General features: G+C 37.9%; 1 protein-coding gene across 1 annotated transcript in view; it reads left to right on the plus strand.

Annotated features, from left to right (window-relative positions):
* DOK6 (docking protein 6) overlaps positions 1 to 2,489 on the plus strand; it is a 388,935-nt gene extending 386,446 nt beyond the window's left edge. Inside the window, exon 8 of the mRNA XM_058557284.1 lies at positions 2,152 to 2,489. Coding sequence (XP_058413267.1) covers positions 2,152 to 2,291 — 140 coding nt within the window. The 3' untranslated portion in view covers positions 2,292 to 2,489. The remainder of the gene's footprint in view (positions 1 to 2,151) is intronic.
* Positions 2,490 to 20,106: the final 17,617 nt, after the last annotated feature.

Here is a 20,106-nt window from a genome sequence, read left to right on the forward strand (position 1 = left end):
GTTCCCACCCTAATTCCCCCCAAGCTCCCCTCTACCTTCTCCACTCTCCTGCCTATTCCCAGCTCCATTTTTCCTCCTTGCAGCATCAGGGTCCTACAGGAAAGAGATGACATGTTCAGCTGAGATTTTAAGAGAATTTAACCAAGAGACTATTGAAAGAGCTGTGGGTAAGGTTACGGAACCAATAAGGAATTGTGAAGGACGGGCAACAGCAAGAAGCATTAGCACCCACAGGCCCAAAGGGGCAAAGAGAGGAAATGTGGTGAGGGGACCCTGGGAGAGGGAGGGAAGGGAGCAGAAAGGCCCGGAAGCTCAGAAGACAGCTGGGCAGCAGAACCACAGGAGTGGCCACAGGGCGCGAGGAGGAAATGCCCACGTCTCTCGTCCCCTCATCTGCTCATGGTGAGTCTTAACCCACAAGAGAATCAGGCCTGCAGTGAATCTAAAATCATTTTTATCTGGAAATCAAGATTTTGCTATCACAATTTTTTAACATTAAGAGGTTCTACCAGTTTAATTAGCTTTTTATTACCCAATTCATTTGCATTTCCTCCCCAGATCCCAAGCTTCACACACTGCAAGGATATTTTCCAAGTCACCAAACACACCTGACAATGAAACTGGCTTTAAGTGCATGACCTTGCAAAGGACAGCATCACCTGAGGAGCCTGACGAGATGCTCGATGTTTCTGTGTTAACAGATTGTCTTCCCTGGATTCCTCACCACAGGGACCAGAAAAAATACAAATCAAACTAAGCACATCTCTTCCTTTGGGTGAAATACACACTCTGAAATTGCAGAGCACACTGGATCTATTTCACTTCTCTCTCCACTAAACTCGTCCATTAGATACTTACCATTCTCCAGTATGAAGAATAATTAATTACTGGTTGAGAAAATGGATGGAGAGACCCCTGGAAAGTTCATCTGAAGCCTTAGAATGCATGCTTTCTCCCTACATTGTTAGCATTCGGACAAGTTTTTCAGTCATCATTTCTGGTTTTTGCATTAGACAAATTTCTCATCACGGGGATGCATCTGAACTGCAAAAAGCATAGACAGAATTTTCTTTAAATACATTTGATATAAGATTTAACTTTTAGGCCATCTTAGTAACCATAAAGGTTTCTCGTTACAGTTAACCACATCTTGAAGTAGGTTCAGTTACTCACAAACCTGCTAGGATAAGCCAGGGCCTCAAACGCTATCATTGTGACAGCTTTTTCCTGATAACTGATGGTTACTGGTTAGGATAAAGTGTAGTTTGCCTGCTCAAAAAGGTTTTAAGAGAGTGTGTAATTTGCTTTTGTATGCTGAAAGTGAGCATAAAAGAAAAGAAAGCAGCTTGTAGGCTCTCTATCAAAAACAGCTTTTTTTGAAAAGCTTTTTCTGCTTTTGTTCCAAAAATTGAAGGATAGTAGAAGTTTGAGATCCCTAGAAAATTTACCTAGCTCTCTGGCATCCAAAATTTTTGATGAGACACACTTGAGGAAAATATTGAACCCTGAATACAACTTTTTTTTTTTCCTGAGGAAGATTCGCCCTGAGCTAACATCTGTGCCAGTCTGCCTCTATTTTATATGTGAGTCACTGCCACAATATGGCTGCTGATGAGTGGTGTAGGTCCGCACCCAGGAACTGAACCTGGGCTGTTGAAGCAGAGTGCACTGAACTTAACCACTAGGCCACAGGGCCATCCCCATGAATACAACATTTTTTTTTTTTGGTGAGGAAGATTAGCCCTGAGCTAACATATGTTGCCAATCCTCCTCTTTTTGCTGAGGGAGATTGGTCCTGGGCTAACAGGACCATCCATGCCATCTTCCTCTACTTTATACGTGGGACGCCTACCAGAGCATGGCTTGATAAGTGGTGCATAGGTCCAAGCCCAGGATCCAAACCTGCAAACCCTGGGCTGCCAAAGCAGAGAGCATGAACTTAACCACTGTGCCACGGGGCCGGCCCCCTCAACATTTGCAACTTATCATGGAATAAGGACCAAGTTTCTCCATTTTTACCTGTGTACCTGGAGCTCAATATTGAGGATTTGAGGGCTTCTGCTTGGTTTGTTGGTTTGTTGGTTTCATATGTCCTTTTGCTTTTCTGATTCTGTTTCCTAGTATAGCTCTCCTTCCTTTCTTTCCATCTAGGTCATGGGTTTGGTTCATCGAAGATGTCGCGTGCACAGACATTTCCCAGCTACACCTCGGAGCAGAGCGAAGAGACTCAGCAGTCCTTGTCTCGGTCAAGCAGCTATGGATTCAGCTACAGCTCCAGCCTCATTCAATGACACACAGAGAGCCACTGCTGACCAGAAAGACTGTCTGTCCCAGACCTGCTTGGAGGGTCATTGTACCCTCTGCCTCCTGGAAGACCAATTGCAGTAAAAATTGAAATGGGTCGAGTCTAGCCCCAATCCCAGTAGAAGGTTAAAAACTGGAGTTCTGCTTCCTTGATTCTGTGGCTAAGTCCTTTATTTATTGAATTCGGGGGGAGGGAATCTATGTTTTACAAAAATAGAATCCAAATCGTATGAACAACATTTAAATAAAATTTTTTGGGTCTGACAGTAGCAGAAGCCTGGGCACCAAGAGCAGTTGCCCACGCTGGGTTGAACCTGGGTGGTGGGCGTTACCCCAGCCTTCATGGTTCAGCCCTCCCATCTGATGACAGTGTCTGTCCTTAGACATAATGCTGGCCCACCACAAGCTATGTGGCTTGGAAGGTTTTGACAGGGACAAAGCCAGTAAACTCTACAAATGGCATCGTAACTCTCCATATAAATAAGCCCAGTGACAATTAAGGGAACACAATATTTAGGACACACTATTAAGCAGGGCCTTGTAGCTCTACTGTGTGTGTGTGTGTGTGTGTATGTGTGTGTCTGTAGACAAATATGGATATTGCTATATCCATCTGTATCTAACAAGTATATATCAAATATGTGCTGAGGGTGACAGGATATGCTCAATTAAATTGTTGAAAACTGTAATTAGGTGCATTAAAATTAAGATTGTTATGTTCAATAGCTATTTTTAAAATAGTGCTGTAAAAAAAAAAGGCTTCTCATTAGTTACAGTATTTATGTAGTCCAGTCAGCTCCTATGACAAGTGCGAGTGAAAATGTGAGAAGACGGAATGCTTGGGAAGCAAAGGAACCTGTCTAGCTGTTGTATATGTCACGTCACCGCTGTCTTTCTGGTTGGTATCCCTTGTTGTTGACAATGTTTCTCCCTTTGGCCATCCCTCTGAGCTACGTGGGGAAGACTGAGTGGGATCACTGACCAGCTTCCATTTAACCTAGAGAAAAAGGAGGACTCTAAATGAGAAACTGTTTAAGAAAGAGATAAAAATACACTTAAAAAGAACTCAGCTATTTTGCAGTCAGGAGAAGAACAGGCACCGGATTGTAGATATCAATTATTTAGCATTTCATAGATGCTCTCAGAGAGCCATCAGGGGCTTGTAGTTTACCGTGTAACCAGAATTTGCTGGGCTTTATCTTCCTTTTCCTGGACATGAGTTGGCAGGGATTATAAGAGAAAATGGATCAAATATAATTTTTTTTCATCCCTGACATTAATGACAAACCTATAAGGTTTAAAAGGAAGTGGTGATTTCCATGTGAACTGAGGAAGTTTGACTAACTCAGGTCAACAGAGATATTTCTGTTCTTAATTGTGGAGTTCACTTGAGTAAAAATAAAAACTATTCCGCTGAGTTATCTGATGCTACGTGCCTAAGATGGTCAGCAAGCCAATACTCCAAGGTGATCTGAAGACCAGTGAGCCGGGTCATGTAAGATGAAAACCTGACGTTTTTTAATAGCAAAATTTTTTAAACTATCAAATTTAGTCTATTGAAAAGGTACCTGTTTTGCTGATCTGTGCTAAGAACTTTTTTTCATCTCTCTCCAAAGCTTGAATGTAAGATTGACAATTCATTTCAGAGAATAACTACTGAATAAAAATGGTCCTGGGTCCCTCCCTGATAAATTTGCACTTATAGCAGCTACCTAGACTCTCCGAATCTCTCAGATAAGTATGAAAATACCATCAAGATGCTAATCGTAAGAGTTAATGTGGCTGTGAAAAATAATTATCCTAAGCTTTCAAGGATAAAAAGAAAATTACTCACACTCTCTGCACTATGGATTTTGCTGACATAGCAGAAGAGCAGATGACTGGTTCCTGACGATGATACAGCCTTCCCTGAAATCCCAGCTTTCAGGGCTAAACACCTCTGAATCACTTTAGCACATGACATTTGCTTTTGAAATGCCATTAGTAAAACACACCAGAGCAACTCCCAGCTGAGACCATTTGAGCACAGCTCCTAGTGCTGCCACATTCAGAGCAAGCCTCTCCAGGCTCACTCAGTCGAGCTGTTGCTTAGAGACCACAAGTTTCTACAAGGGACTTATGGGGAAAGGGCCTCAAGGGTCCTGGTTCATTTCTCAGCTTTTTTAATGTGCCAGAAGCACAGACAGCGAGTCCAGGGGGGATTCTGCTAATTAGATGAGTCTGCTCTTGTGTCTATTTGGTGGGAGACACAATCCCTGCATGAAGTTGCTTCGAGAACACCATTTGCTTGTGGTCATTACCAGTGAGCATAACTGAGGGGCTACCAAAGATCAGGCATAACCTTGGGCCAGTTCATTCTGAAAATGATGTCATAAAAAGAGTGTGTAAGAGAGAAATTTACCTTCCCAAGTCTTTAGCCCAACCTCATCACAGTGAGAATAATGCTATAAAATATCTCGTGGTACATTTTTGGAGATTTATTCTAGCATACTCCTCCAACTATACTAATAATTGTAGCTAAGTGAAAATTGCTAAATGAACAAATAGGAAAATTTATATTAATCTTACATACTTGACATAGGCAGCGCGCGTTGTAATAAAAATAACAAGCAGATAAATCTTCTACAAAAACCAAAGACAATAAGTTAGTGTACCAGTTTCCTGGAACTTCACAAAATCAGTTCCAGTGGAGCAATTAGAGTGGTCATAGATATGTATTCAACTCACTTGAGCTCGTAGGTTTTTGACTGAAGATGCCTCTACCCTTGGCAAGTCATTTTTCTCCCTTCAGAAATTGTATTATACTTTAATATACAGGTGACTTTTTCATCGTGAGGGAGGGATTGCTGTGAACCAAAGACATCTTTCGGCTCCTTCTCAAAGTGACTCAGTTGGGGTTCCATCCAGATTTTCAGATAGGTGATTGAAGATGGTCACAGTTTCCATACGAGTTTGGAAGAGAGCAATGATGAAGGAGCCCAACACAAGTAACAAAGACTCTTCTGAGAGCAGAGAAGCTTGGAGATGTACACATTTCATGGAAATATTACATGAGGGGATTTATATTTTATGTCCCCAATTTTTTTCTGCTGGTGGTATTAATTGCTATATGCATGACCAACACATAATATTATATTTAAAATGCAGAAAAGTACAAAATAACTTTGACCCAATAGTTCACTATTCTGGTGGAGGACAAAGAAAACACATCTTTCACTTATTCATTGAACGAATAATAGGCACTCAGAACTAATTTATTTATGCAGGTTGCAAATATTTATGAATCCATAGGCTCTGAGCACTGCCACAATTTGAACTTAATGAAATAAGAAATAAATATTTACTTATATATTAGGAAAGATGCTGTTTGATAGAGCATGTGGTATAAAGTGAAACATATTTATTAAAAGTAAACCTCACCTTTTTCACCAAATAGTAATTAGTCCTAGTATCTTATTCAATGTTTCTCTGTGTTCATTGGGCAATTTTATGTTTGCAAATCCTTTATCACCTAGAAAATAGTCAACCACTTATACTTTCTGTCCAATAGTGGACTAACAAATAACTTTTACACTGTGAGTAGTTTCTACAGATCCAATTTATTGCATGTGGTATCTTTAAAGTAAATATTAAAAACACATCATAAAAATTGATGTCCACCCCTCGTTCTTTGGCCAATATCTCAGAAAACTTTGTAAAAAAGCATGAGTACCTTACTCCCTAGATTACTTGAGCCACTTACGAAAATTGACCATTAATGCTGCAGTGAAAACAAGCTAAGCAAATTATATTCTTATAAAAAAATTGTAGTCCAGTTTTGATTATTATAACACAGCACAATAAATAAATGGGCAATATACATTCAGTGAGGCCAAGCTTTAGGCCTTTGACACTTCACGTTTTATAACAAATATTATACTACAAACTGCTCAAAGTGAAAATTATACATTTTTCTCCAATTCTGTTAACATGTCTATCAATATCTCGCAATTTCAAATTACTTTATCAATTATTAACCATACTTGAAATCCCCTGACCTTGACCTTCTCAAAATAGATAAAAATTTGCCACTAGATATGCATTAATAATATAATAATAGGTCATATGCCACGCAAATGAATTTCTAGCCTGTGAAATTTATGGAGTGCAATTTCCCGTGGAGGGGGTAGAGAAGAAGGACAGGAACTAGTCAGGAGGGCAACAATTTACATAAAATTATGAAGACTCTGGTGAAATGTCCAGAGTAACACTAAGACTCTGTTTCTTAACATTCTAACCTCAGTTCCATGTCACAGACTTGGCCTTCTCTACTGGTTTCACTTAGTGCTAAGTACGCAATTCAAAGAAGACGTCAGTTGTATCACGTTTTGAAGTTAATACAGAAAGACAACACGTAACCAACAAGTTTACTTTCCCAGGCTTAGTGAAAATTATTGAACACGAAAGAATGTATAACAAAATCTCCATGGTAAAATGTCTCTTCAGTAACATGAGGGTCATTTTTGTATGGCCAACCTCTTTTGAGTTTCAACATGAAGATATATTATGAGTGACACTGGCTGGAGGCTAAGTATGTCAGAGAAGATCGACAGCCCATATGTGTATTCTCTACAAATGTGTTTGAAAGATTAACCCACCTTCTTCTCCCTGAAACTACCCCAAATCCCTACTTTCTTACTCGAGTATGTGAATCTTTGTTGTATTATTTCTACAGTTATCACAACTAATTAAGGCATTAGATGATTTATAGACTCTCGTGAAAGTGTCATGAGGTGTTGGGCACCTTTTCTAGATAGGCGGAATGTTAGTTAGGGCTGGATGCAGTCTTAAAGGTCATGTAGAATAAAGGTCCCACTTTATGTTCCACTCAGGAGAAAACCGAAACAATGGATGCTGTAATTTACGCAAAGGTAAAGAAATGGTGAGGAATAGTTTGGCCCAGTTCCAGGCTCCTGGTCCAGGAATGTCTCCTGGGCTCCATCTCCTCTCCTAGTGAGACGTAGTGGGAGTTGAGCAATGCCAGGGCCTGTGAGGAAATAGACCCTTGTACATTTCAGCATTGCCCCATGTTTTTCGGAATCTCCTACTCTTCCTGGGCTCATCACCAACATATAAGTAAATAGAGAGGCTTTTTATGGGGCATTCATTAGACTTCTTGTAGGTCATGAATGATTGGGATAAGTTTTATTACGGTGTCATCCAGTTCTTGGTTGGGAATTCAGACTTAAGTGATAGTCAAACTAAAAATAAATAAATAAGTAGGTGTATGTTTTTTGTATTCCTACTAATTCACCATATTGTAATTGTGATTATTATTTTGGGGACTCTGTGGCACTTTGGTTTAATTATTTATGGCATTTGTCACAACTTTGTTAATTAATAACATTAGAGCTACATTTTTTTCATGTGAACTTCAAAAAGCTTCCATTTTCAATTGAAATTTGGGGAATGATTTTTTTTTGCATTAAAATACCTTACACATCAAATTTTTCCTTATACTCTTCAGTAGTCAATTATTTAAATTAACTGAAGTTTAGATAACTAAGAAATAAGTTAAAATTACTAAATAATAGAAAACTACATTTTACTTGTGATTTTCATATGCTTTTCCCTAGTTTAAGATTTTAATATCTTGTAAACAGTTAAAGGAGAGGAAAAATACAATTATAATAGAAACATCAATTTCCTTCTAATAATTCTGTTTAATAAGTTTTTATTTTACCTCATCTTCTATGCCTGCTGCCCTAGTCCATATTCCATATTCAGGTTTTAAGAAGAATGAGTGGATTTAAATTTTCTAATAGTTATTTTGGGCTTATTTTAGTAGTTGATACAATTAACTTCCTCAGTCTGTTCCCTGATTTTAGGATGACTTGAGACTTAGAGCATAAAATCAACCCCTTTTGTAGACATAGAGTTGTGCATTGAATGGAGCAACATAACCTCACTGAAAGTGTAGTTGTGTTGATGTTGGAATTTAATTGCCATCTTAGTTCACTCGAGGGACACACAGCCTCATAAGAGTTGCTTATTTTCAGAAATCCAAAATTTAAAAGCCCAAATACAAGAAAAGAAAAAGATTGAGATGATTTAAATTTTTTTTAAAAAGTCACTACAGGATTTTGCTCAAAGAAAACGTCGTGAGAGGGTTTCCATGGTGTTCCAATCTCATTTACTATTTGACAGATGGGCTGAAAGGCAGGGAAAATGAAGAATAAAACGATAGGAGTATCTTGATACCAAATATGTATCAGAAATTAACATGATACAGGTCAATATGAAATAATTTGATTAATCAAATTCAGATTTAGGTGTCTATTGCATAATTCAAGGAACAATGCTTATTCTTATCAAAAAAAATATATATCAATGGGTGGAGCTGGGGGAATGGAGCTCCAAATTTTTGTGAAGACCTGAAGTAGAGAATAGAGATTCTTCCCAGTTATGACACTTTCTATTATTTTAGTTATAGCAGGCAGTATGTGAGTCATAGCAACTGATCAGTCTACTCCCTGACGGTGAATGAGCATGAACGCCAGCATCACCTCCACTGCAGAGGACAGGAAACCTCCCAGGCCCTGCAGAGGCCCCGTGGTACCCTCTCCACGCAAACCCTAACACACACACACACACACACACACGCACACGTTTTTGACCTTTGACCCACCCTATATGTTATAATTCTCTTTTTCTTAGGGCCGCACAGACTTATCTCATCTTGTAAAATCCTTATCCCTATGAATCTTCAAAATATATTAAATTATGTGTTATATGTTTACTTTCTGTAAATTCTTTTAAAATTAACTTATATATACTTTGTGAAGTCTTATACTGTACATTATAAAGGGATGTCATGTTTTGATTAAATATAATGTTTATGATCATTTTTATAAAAATAACTTTGGACGCTAGGCCCTTTTCAGAAATAAAATACCCATTACAAATTTGCTTCTGTTGGAAAATATATGATTTAACATACTGTATTTTTAATCACAATCTATTCCAGATAAATAATAGTTTGGGGACGTCTGTACTTAAATACTAGTTGAGCCGCTTTTTGGAATGGAATGCAAAGGAATGGCTGTCCCTGGAACCTAAATGTGAATTTCTGGCAGAACAGAGAATATTATAATAATAAGGCAATAATAAAATTAGGAAATTAAATTATTTTTAAATCTGTCTGTGTGATTTTTCCCTTTGGTACAAATACGTGAAATACATAGCTCAAGAATTACCTTCTTCCAAATTCATAGTTTCTACATCTCAATACTTAGATAAACTGAATCTATTGTTATTAATGTTTTACTCATAATCTAAGAAATTTACAAATGATGTTGCTACAAGGAGGCTAATTTATAGTTGTGCAATATTAAAATTTCCTCCATCACTTAAAAAAAAGGTAAAGCAGTTCAAAAATGCCACTTTACAGCACAACTTTGCATGATCGAGATTTTGAACATCTAAAATGATGGTTTTTACCCACAAGTTATTTAATATTGTTAGCACTGTAATATTATATGATTTCCTTACATTTTTGTTATCATGTGATGAACTGTAACTACGTAATTAAACAGAATTCTGACAATCATATTCTGCTAACCTTTAAAAAGTCTCTTATTTCTTCACTTATTGGCTTGCTATTTTCAAAATAAAGTGAAAGAAGGCCCTTTATTAAATGTAAGGTTACTGACAATTTATTATGCATGTCCAGTGTTTTCCTAACCCTCTGTTATACTAGCATATAATGTTTATTAGGTTGACTCTGGTTTGGTGGAATCATCATAGAATATTAATGTTGAAAATGACATTGGAGTTCAACACTTTTATTTTCTAGTGAAGCAACATCCAGTTTTTAAGTGGCTTTCACAATGTCATACAACTAGAAAACAGCTTTTCCTCCAACACCATGCTCACCCTCTAATAACCAAAGATAATTATTGAAAATGAACACTTGGGAGGCAAATATTTAAATCAAAAGTGAAACACATGCTGCCATGACTGCACTAGATATCAATGACTTCTTTTTTTATTTTCCATCCCATGATAGAGAGGCCTTTGTCACCTGGATTTAGATGTATCTGGAAATATGCTTGCAGAGTCTGTTTCTCACAATTTTTAAATATTAGGTGGGCATTTCTTGTTGGTTTATTAAATTAATTTCTTAGGAGTATTTTTTCTTTTAGAACCATGCCATTAAAGAGATTGAAGCTTCCATAATATCAGAGAAATCAAAGTGGGTGAGGGAGCCCGGATTCGGTAGTCAGCAGTGCTAAAATGTCCTGCTACGGGCAGGTCTGGCCAAAGTCATGAATTTGAAGAAGGCAATGAAAAATGTATGAGAGTTTTCAGTTCTATGCAGTCAGTAGAAGTTCAGAAAATGCTGAAGAGAGGCAATAAGGATGAAAAACCCATTCTTTCCAAATGCCAAATGAAATACAGCTTATTCCGGATATGAATTTTTTGTGCCACTTTCATAACAAGTGGTCATGTAAAGTTGATAGATTTTTCTTTCCCGTTTTGTCACTATTAAAATTGTGGGGACTACATTTCTCGGGGAAAGTGTCTTTATGAAGAGTATAAAGGTTTGTATATGTTTAGAGGTGACAGCAAAGAAGATATTTAATACATGCATGTCACAGGGCACAGCCCAATAGCAATTACTCTGTGTTTTTGTAATGTACAAACAAAACCAAAACCAATTAACCCCCAAAATGGCAAAACTGCTATTTTGTTCCAAGTTAGTCAAGAAATATGTTAGACAAATTTACCTAATTTTGATATCTATATGGTGAATTATTAAAATAAATGTTTGAGCCAGAACTGGATAGGATATCTAAACATTCATGGTAATATGAATTATCCTAATATTTAGGTGTTTTAAGAAATCAGGCTGCTGATTTATATGATCTCAAAGGCCAGTCAATCACTAAACACTTATTGAGTGCTTCCTACCAACAAAACATGATAAAGGGCATGCAAGATCTCCTGGCTCTTGGGTCTTGCTTCTTTTTAATTCCTTTTGATACGCATCAGTGTCAGGAGGGAGCTCTGACAGCAAACAGGTACGTGGTTTTCCATAGGAGAAGACAAGAGAGGCCTAAACGTAAGGGAGGAAGGGAAGGCGAGAGAGACCATCCTCACCATCTTCCTAAGTCCCTTTCTCAAAAGTGGCTCTGAATTTCTGCCGCTCCTCCTTCTCCTCCTTCTTTATTCTCATTCTCTTTCTGAATGGTTAGCCCCTGCTTTTTTTAATCACAGGAAATTATTACAGAGCATAGTCTAACATAACTCCAAAATTATCTCTTGCTATTTGAATTGTATAAATTTTTTAAAACCTCTTTTTGTAAAATTCCCTATTCTTCTCTTGACACAAATTTACACATAAGACAAATATGCACTTACCATCACTTTCTATGTATGTGTGACTTAGAGAGGTCTGTGCTCTTATACTCTTCTGAATATTTGCAAATTTTACTTATAAGGTAGCCAAAAGGAAAAAATACCATTCTAAATTCAATTTTAAAACCATTAATTGAATCTTCTAAGAGCCAGGAATTCAAAAGTGAGTACGATTTGGTCCCTCCTTTAAGGAGCTCACCATTTAGGAAAAAAAGGATGCATTTCAAATCAGGAAGCAGGTGTATTCAGTCTAGTGCTATTTAGCCAATATCCCTTGACTTAGTAAATCCTTTCTTGTTCCAATATCTATTTAAAAATATGTTTTAGGTAGCCTGTTCTTTTTGAGATTTATAGTTTTTTAACAATCATAGTCATATTTCAGAAAGCTAAATATACAGGTAGAGCTTGATGTTCAAAAAAATCCATATTAAAGCCACTACTCAGAAATAACCCATTTCACTCACTCCAACTAGTCACCTCACTCTCAGCAATACAATCTAAAGGAAAAATGCTACAAAGAATTTATTTTGAGTATTCTACTCAGATCCTCTCCCCTAGCTCTCCTTCCCCACCGTATCTGACCCTCTGTCTCAATACTGAGAAGGAATGGCATTCTAAATTCTAAATTACATGGACCATTAAGATCTCTGACAGAAATGTAACTGAAATGAATCATTATAAATTTAGAATTTGTAAGCGGGATGACTAGGTATTAGATGGGAAAGAATGCCCACTGCTACCATTAATATTTGGCACAACTTAGACTGATTTGAGGTGACATTGGATATATCAGGTAAAATCAACACTGCTTATAGTGCAAAATGTTTACTATATTCATGAACAAAATGTAATTCCATCCTTCATGTGATGTATGTGCTTCCTAACTCTTCAACAGAGATGTAAAATGTATAGGTATCTAAGAGACACTATACCCCAAAAGAGGTGTCATATTATGGTGTTTGATGAACAATAACAGCTATATGCTATATTTAACTGTGTGTTTACATTGGGTTTATGAGTGTGGTTTGGAGCATTATTTTTAATATACAGAACATTATGATCTCTCAAGTAGTTCAGGTCATTGCTGATAACTCTTGAGTAAAAGAGATCACATTTGCCTTTTTTTTGTTGTTCCTACCTAGACACTGTGTTCTCCCTGAAGCTTAAATGGCATGTGATTCTTACAGTAATAACTGGTGACTATTGTTAATGCTTTTTCCTAACCTGGAAGAGATGGTAACAGGTTTTGCTGTGGGTTATTTGTGTGTTTTCTAGTTTAAATTAATAGAAATGTTCCACTTCAACACGATTTCCACAAACATGTAAAGAGAAAGAGGGTAGAGCTTGAGAAGAAATTGTTAAATGATCTATTTAGAAAATCTTTGCAGTAGTTTGATTTATGGCCATATGTAGTGAAGAAACTATGGCAGCTCTGACTTGGTTCTATCACACATTCATAAAAGCGTTCCCCTAACAAGCATTGTGTAATGGGCCACAGGATGTGTAGACTTGCTTTCTCAAGTCGTCTTTCTGTTTTTGTTTATCTTTCTTTCCACTGTGTGTTTTCTTCAGTAGAAGCATCATATTTATTTTGTGTATATATATATATATTTACATATATATATATATGCGCACATATTGCTTGATCATGCTGTTACTGCCTTGAGTTCCTTTACCTATGGATTCTTCTAATTCTCATTTATGTTTTGTGCAACTAAACCTTAAAATAAATTAATATTGAATACATGTGACCAGGAAAACACTTTCCTGTGACTCATATCTCATTGAATTTTAGCAGAATCCCCCCCAAAAAATCATTAAATCTGGTGCCTCAGAGTGAGTTTTCTGATAGGTGGGTGTTACTGACAGTTCCCCTTCCCTAGATTTTGCTGATTGAGTAGACTTGACACAGCACTGTCTTCTTGTGGCTTGAGATGGAATTTCTCTTATTTATCTTTTGCTTCTTTTTGGAGTAAAAATTTTCTGAGGCCTGACGTTGATCTGAGCATGGTCAGGGAAAATGGGTATCATCTCACACTAATCTTCAGATTGTATTCTGTATTTCATTGGTGCCCAGTTTTCATATACCATAAATATTTTGTGAGGTGGATTGGTGGTTCATGAAAATGGGCCATGGAACAGAGAAAGTCAGATGGAGCAGAGTCCAGTGTCAGGCCACCCTAGTAAAGCATCCCAACAACAGGACAAAGAAACAGTCAGAAACCAAGACAACAGAAAACGTATGTATTAAAAATATATGGGGAAGGACTTCTGGGTTTAATGCCAATATGTAAAGAGCTTGGAAGATGTCACTGCCATGATTATAGCAAGAAAAAGCTGGATGGACTAAAAATCAGTAACTTTTCCTGGACCTCTCAGAGAATTGAGGTTCCAAGGCAAACCGCCACCCCAAAATGTGGAGAGACAGACACAGCCAGAAAACCACAGTAACCAGTATCTGGTTTCCTAGAGCTGAGGCACCGGAGCCATCAATGAGCAGTAACACTTAAATGGTGAGCTGGACGAATTGCTGGCACCTGACTGTGGACTACTACGAGTGTGAGAGACTCATGGCGCCACTGTCTGAGAGAGACCCTGAGCTTTCATGGGATTTCCCTCCATCAAACCCACCAGGTTCTCACTATGAGGATCCAAGAAAGATCCCTTCGTGGTTCTGGCAAGGGAAGTGGCAGGATCACCATTGTGAAAGAAGCTGAGAGTCTTCTCAAAGCAAAGACCTGCTCTCCAGAGGAAAGGACTTTCCCAGAGCACAATTCTCAAACCTAGCCCCAGCTCCTGCAGTCTTCCTGTCTCAACTAAGGGAGAAAAAATTTACATAGTCAACAGAGCCAGGCCTTCATGGAAATAGATTGGAGACTTCAGCCAGAGATAGGACTAGAGGACAGGAGGAGAAAGCTATTCCACTGGAGAAACATTTGTAAATGTCACAGACCAAACACACAGGCATGTTGAAAGACTGAGATTTACTGTAAGATTATAGAACACCTCCTCTTCTCCACCACTTACCACCAAACCAGTAGGGATCCAGTATAATAACAGTGGATTGCAGACAAAAGAGCTGCAAGACAGAAAGTCTCTCTGAGGAGGAGTACTTAGGAATACTTTGTACTTTTTTTCTTTCTTATTTGTGGAGTTTCCCAAGAAGGGAAGGAAGGCACATTTAGAGCCCTCAGAGCTTTGTGACTGTGGATGTGTGTCTGGGAGAGTAAGTGCAGGTCCAGACAGAGGGTCTGGAAGAGGATAGGCTGGGACGCGCTGAGTGTCAGGGGTGACCAAGATGACAGCAGAAATGGCCCAAGATGTTGCTGGGAACGTTCCTCCCAGAGGAAGCCTGATCTCAGGAGTTCTGCGGGGACAGGTCATAGAGTCCTGGGATGAGAAACACCAGGCTGCCCCAGTTGCCAGAGCCCCTTATCCCAGACTTGTCAGTACAGCGTCTGGCTCACGCCGTACTTTCTCACCTTTCAAGCAAACCCCAATGGACACAGATGCCTCCCAACTCTCAGTCAGAATCACAATACCCCTATGGCCCATCCAGGGGCACAGCTAGGGGTGGGGGACCAGGCTCTGGGCCAAGGGATGTGCAGGGACAGGACCACCCAAGGCCAGGTGGTGAAAGTGTACTGTGCATTCATGAGCCAGGAGTCCGTATGCTTCCAAAGGCCCAGGACCCCAAGGTAGCATCCCAGGTCACAGTTGGCCTCTAGGGGCGCCAATCCAACATCTGCCATGGTCCAAGCCTTCAGCTAGAGATAGATATGAGATGCTAACACTAATCAAAAGAAAGCTGAGGCAGCTATATCAGTTTTAGACAAAACAGTCTTCAAAACAAGGAATATTATCAGGGAAAAAGAGGCCATTATATGTGATAAAGTGGTCAATTCTCCAAGAGAACCTAACAAGCCTGAAAGTGTACGTCCCTAATCACAGAGTATAGAAATACATGAGGTAAAGCTGATGGAACTGAAACAGCACATAAAACATTGACCAGGTTAAACTAGTTTTGCTTCTTTAAAACAGGATATTTAACCAAACCTTGCTCAATAACAGAAACAGCACTGCGCATGTGCCAGGCGGGAAGCTATAGCACCAGGATGACCCCAGAACCAAGCATCTTCAGAAATGTTGCCACCTGAGCCCTTTATGAAGCAAGAAGTCCTTCAATAAGGAAAATCTGGCTTCTAGCAGCCCAAGTGGCTTTATTACCACATATGGACTGATTTGAGACTAGCCAATCAGCTAACACGGGCCCAGCAACAGCTTAGCAGCCCCTAACTCCTTAAATTTCACCCCAAACCTTGGATCAGGGAGACAAACTTGAGAGCCTTGCCTTCTGTCTCCTGGCCGGTCCACCTCACAATAAAGCTCTTTCTTTCCTCAAAAGCCAATGCCATAGTGTCGGCTTCTATGTACATTGGGCAGCGAGCTCTTGCTCTGTAACAGAACTGCAAGGTGACATAGACAAATCTGCAGTTACAGTTGGAGACTTCATCATGCCTCTGTCACTATGTGATAGATCAAGAAGGGAGAAAATCAGAAAGGATATAGATAACCTGAACAGCGTTACCAGTCAATTTGATCTAGTGGACGTTCATAATATAGTACATCCAACAACAGAATGCACATTCTTCTCTAGCTCACGTGAAATATTCTCCAAGATAGTCCATATTCTGGGTCATAAAACACAGCTTAACAAATTTAAAAGAATAGAAATCATACAATGGAATTAAATTAGAAATCTACAAGAGAAATATAGCAGAAAAATCCAAAAATAGAGAAAGATTTAAAAACACACTTTTAAATAACCCATGAGTCAAAGAAGTCTCATGAGAAATTTTTAAATATTTTAATTAAATGAAAATGAAAATACAGCTTACGAGAATTTGTGGGATACAGTGAAATTTATAGCATTAAATGGCAATGTTGGAAAAGAAGAAAGATCTAAAATCAATAACCCAAGATTGGGTGTTAGGAAACTAGAGAAAGGAGAGCAAACTGCTAGCAAAGCTAGCAGAAGAAAGAAAATAAAAAAATTAGAGCAGAAATCAATGAAATTGAAAACAATAGAGAAAAATCAATGAAATCAAGATCTGATTTTTGAAAAGATAAAAAGAAATTAATAGGTCTATCAAGGCTAATCAAGAAAAAAGGAGAGAAGACACAAATTACCAATATCATAAATAAAAGAGGAGTCATCATTACAGATACTATGCATTACAGACACCTAATTACAGATACAATTGAATGTTAAAGGGAAATAAGAGGATATTAGGAAAAGGTCTATGCCAACAATTTGATAATAGATGAAATGGGCCAATTCTTTGAAAGACATAAACTACCAAAACTCACACAAGTAGAAACAGAAAAATTGAACTAAACTATTAAAGAAACTGAATCAGTAATTAATAACCTTCCAAAATGAAAGTACTATTTTACCAAACATTTAAGGAAGAAATAGTCCCAATTCTCCACAATCCCTTTCAGAAAGCAGAAGCAGAAGGAACACTTCCTAACTCATTTTATGAAGTCAGCATTATCCTAATATCAAACCCAATAAAAACACTGCAAGAAAAGAAAACTACAGACAAATATCTCCCATAAACTTAGATGAAAGAAATCCTCAATAAAATATTAGCAAACCAAATGCAACAATGTATAAAATGAATTTTTATGATCAATTGAGATTTATTCCAGTTATGTAAGCCTGGTTTGACATTCAAAAATTAATAATGTAATCCACCACCACAATAGGCTAATGAAGAAAAATCATATGATTGTATCAATTGAAGCAGAAAAGGCATTTAACAAAATACATTCGTTCATGATCAAAAAAAAAAAAAACTTCCAGCAAACTAAGAGTAGAGGAGAACCTTCTCAACTCGTTAAAGAACATCTACAAAATACCTACAGCTAACATCATATTCAATGGTGAGAGATGGCGGGAATGGACTGTCTCATCACTCCTATTCAACATTTTGCTAGAAGTCCAAGCCACACAGTAAGACAAGAAAAAGAAATAAAACACGTAAAGATTGGGAAGCAAGAAATTGAACTATCTTTATTTGCAGAAGACAAGATTGTCTATGTGGAAAACTCCAAAAAATATACCAAAAAAAAACCCCTCTTGGAACTAACAAATGAATACAGCAGGCTAATAAGCCACAAAGCATACAGGTCCTGTACACGTTTGCTTGAATGTACACCTAAGAACTTTATATATATTTTTTGGTGCTATGGTAAATGACATTGATTTCTAAATTTCAAATTCTGATTGTTCGTTGCTGGTATACAGTATAGGAAAGCAATCGACTTTTTCTTTTTTAATACATTGCCCTTTTATCCTGTTCCCTTTCTACAAAAGGGAAGCTGATAAGAGGTCTCTGTGAAGCTGTTGCCATTGGATAGCTATTTCCTCTGTGGTTCTACAGCCAAATTATAGCGATGGTTGGGGTTACGGTTGGCCAACAGGGTCAGCAGTCGGGAAGAGCTGGACATGCAACAGGGGAAAGCAAGGAAAAGCCGGAACTTGCCAGGCCTTCTACACGTGTCCATCACCACATTGGCTAAAATGACCTTCCGAGAGCCATGTCCAGTGTTTCTCATCCATCTTGTTCCATTTTAGCCAATTCTAACCCAGAACCATATAGAAAAGGAGATTCAGGGAATTACAGTTCCTGTCAATCAAATTGACAGAGCACATCTGGCACAGTTTCTCTGGACCTAGTTTGCCTCAATTGTGAATTGGGATAATAATATTGATCTTCCCTATACCTTAGAGTTGTTTTAAGAATCAAATACATAAAAGGTGCTTTGAAAATTGTAGCACATAGCGAAAACATATAATAATATTTTTGTCAATAGCCCAACTTTACAATAGCTAGTATTCACTAGCCTTTGAAATAATGATCAAACAGACATTTGAAAATATAGAAAGGCTGGGAGCGATTTCTACGTCTCTGGAAGCTACTGAGCCGTTACATTTCTTTGTACATTTATTATGTGAGCTAAAAAAAATCAAAATTTGCTTCTGACGATCTTCATATGATACAACAAAAAAGTGAGATAAATCATCTCATCTGAAGCCACATTGAAAGCTGTAATAAGAAATTTTACTGACGTTGAGAGTAAATTGAAGAGCTCCAAGTCTTACCCAGACAGCTGATTAAAGAATAGTGGTCTTATTCACTATAAGTATTTTTGAATACCTGAGATAAGAACTGTCATGAGTAAGCGATTGAATAAGAAGATCATCTTAACAATGAATTTCCAAAAAAATACAAAATAAGTTGAGATTATTTAAATTTTGAACAGTGAAGAAAATAAGTTATCAGAGCTTCTTCTTAAGTTTTATGTCCTACAAATGTGGTTTGGCTATACAACACTAGACAGCACTCTTCAGGGATTTGGAGAATTTTTGCTTGATGTTTTAAACTCATGAGAATTTAGTCCAGAAAGGGCCTTCGCATATTTACCCACATGTAGAAGAATATCGGCACTGCCTACCCATTGCTTTCCGCCTTTAATAATATTTAGTTCTATAAGTCAAACGGTACTCAGTATAATTTTGTGGCATTTTAATCAGCAGCTTTCCATTAAAAATGGACAAAGGTCAACTTTTTACTTGGAATTTTGGAGGTACTACATTACAAAGAAATTGATATTTCATGCAAAGATATACCTGTCCAGACATAAGGTGCAGTCTTAAAAATCAATAAACTTGAGTGAAGTTAAAGTCTAGAAAATCATGCAATATATCTATTATTTGGGGGATTGGTGAATCCTAGTACCCAGATCCAATCTCAATAGCAATATCAAATATGAGCTATTGGCCATTATTCCACGACTACTAATTGAGAGTGTTGATATAAATACTAACTTGTATTTATTTGTTTATTCGCCAATTTATTCAAAAACAACCTGGGGTATATTTGGGTCACGTGAGTAAGGTCCTGAACTTATATAAAAAGTCTATTTAAACCCGGTCATTAATAAAATTATCATCTAGTGCATAGAGACGTTTGTCAGTTTTAGAAGTTCTTCAGCAACCTTGGGAGGAATACTATATTGTATATATTACCTGGAAAGTAAGTTATTCCCACCCCCTACCCCCCCCACCACTAGAGAAGCTGAAGGCAGCAGATAGCTCCTCGCTGATATCTGTAAGGGGCACTGATTCTGGAATAAGTGAGGCAAATAAAAAATGGTGTTCAGAACTCATCCACGTGTGGGAGAGTGATGTCATTCAGGCTTGAAGCACTGTTCCAGCCAGAATACCCGAACTCAAAGTGGTAGTTGTGCATCCTGCTGTGGAACACTGGAGTTGCCACGTTTTCTCCCTGTTGCTCAAGCTTATTCCATGAGTGTCCTGGTACTGCTGTGAGC

Source organism: Diceros bicornis, chromosome 16 (genome assembly GCF_020826845.1).
Source record: "Diceros bicornis minor isolate mBicDic1 chromosome 16, mDicBic1.mat.cur, whole genome shotgun sequence".
NCBI classification, from domain to species: Eukaryota; Metazoa; Chordata; class Mammalia; order Perissodactyla; family Rhinocerotidae; genus Diceros; species Diceros bicornis.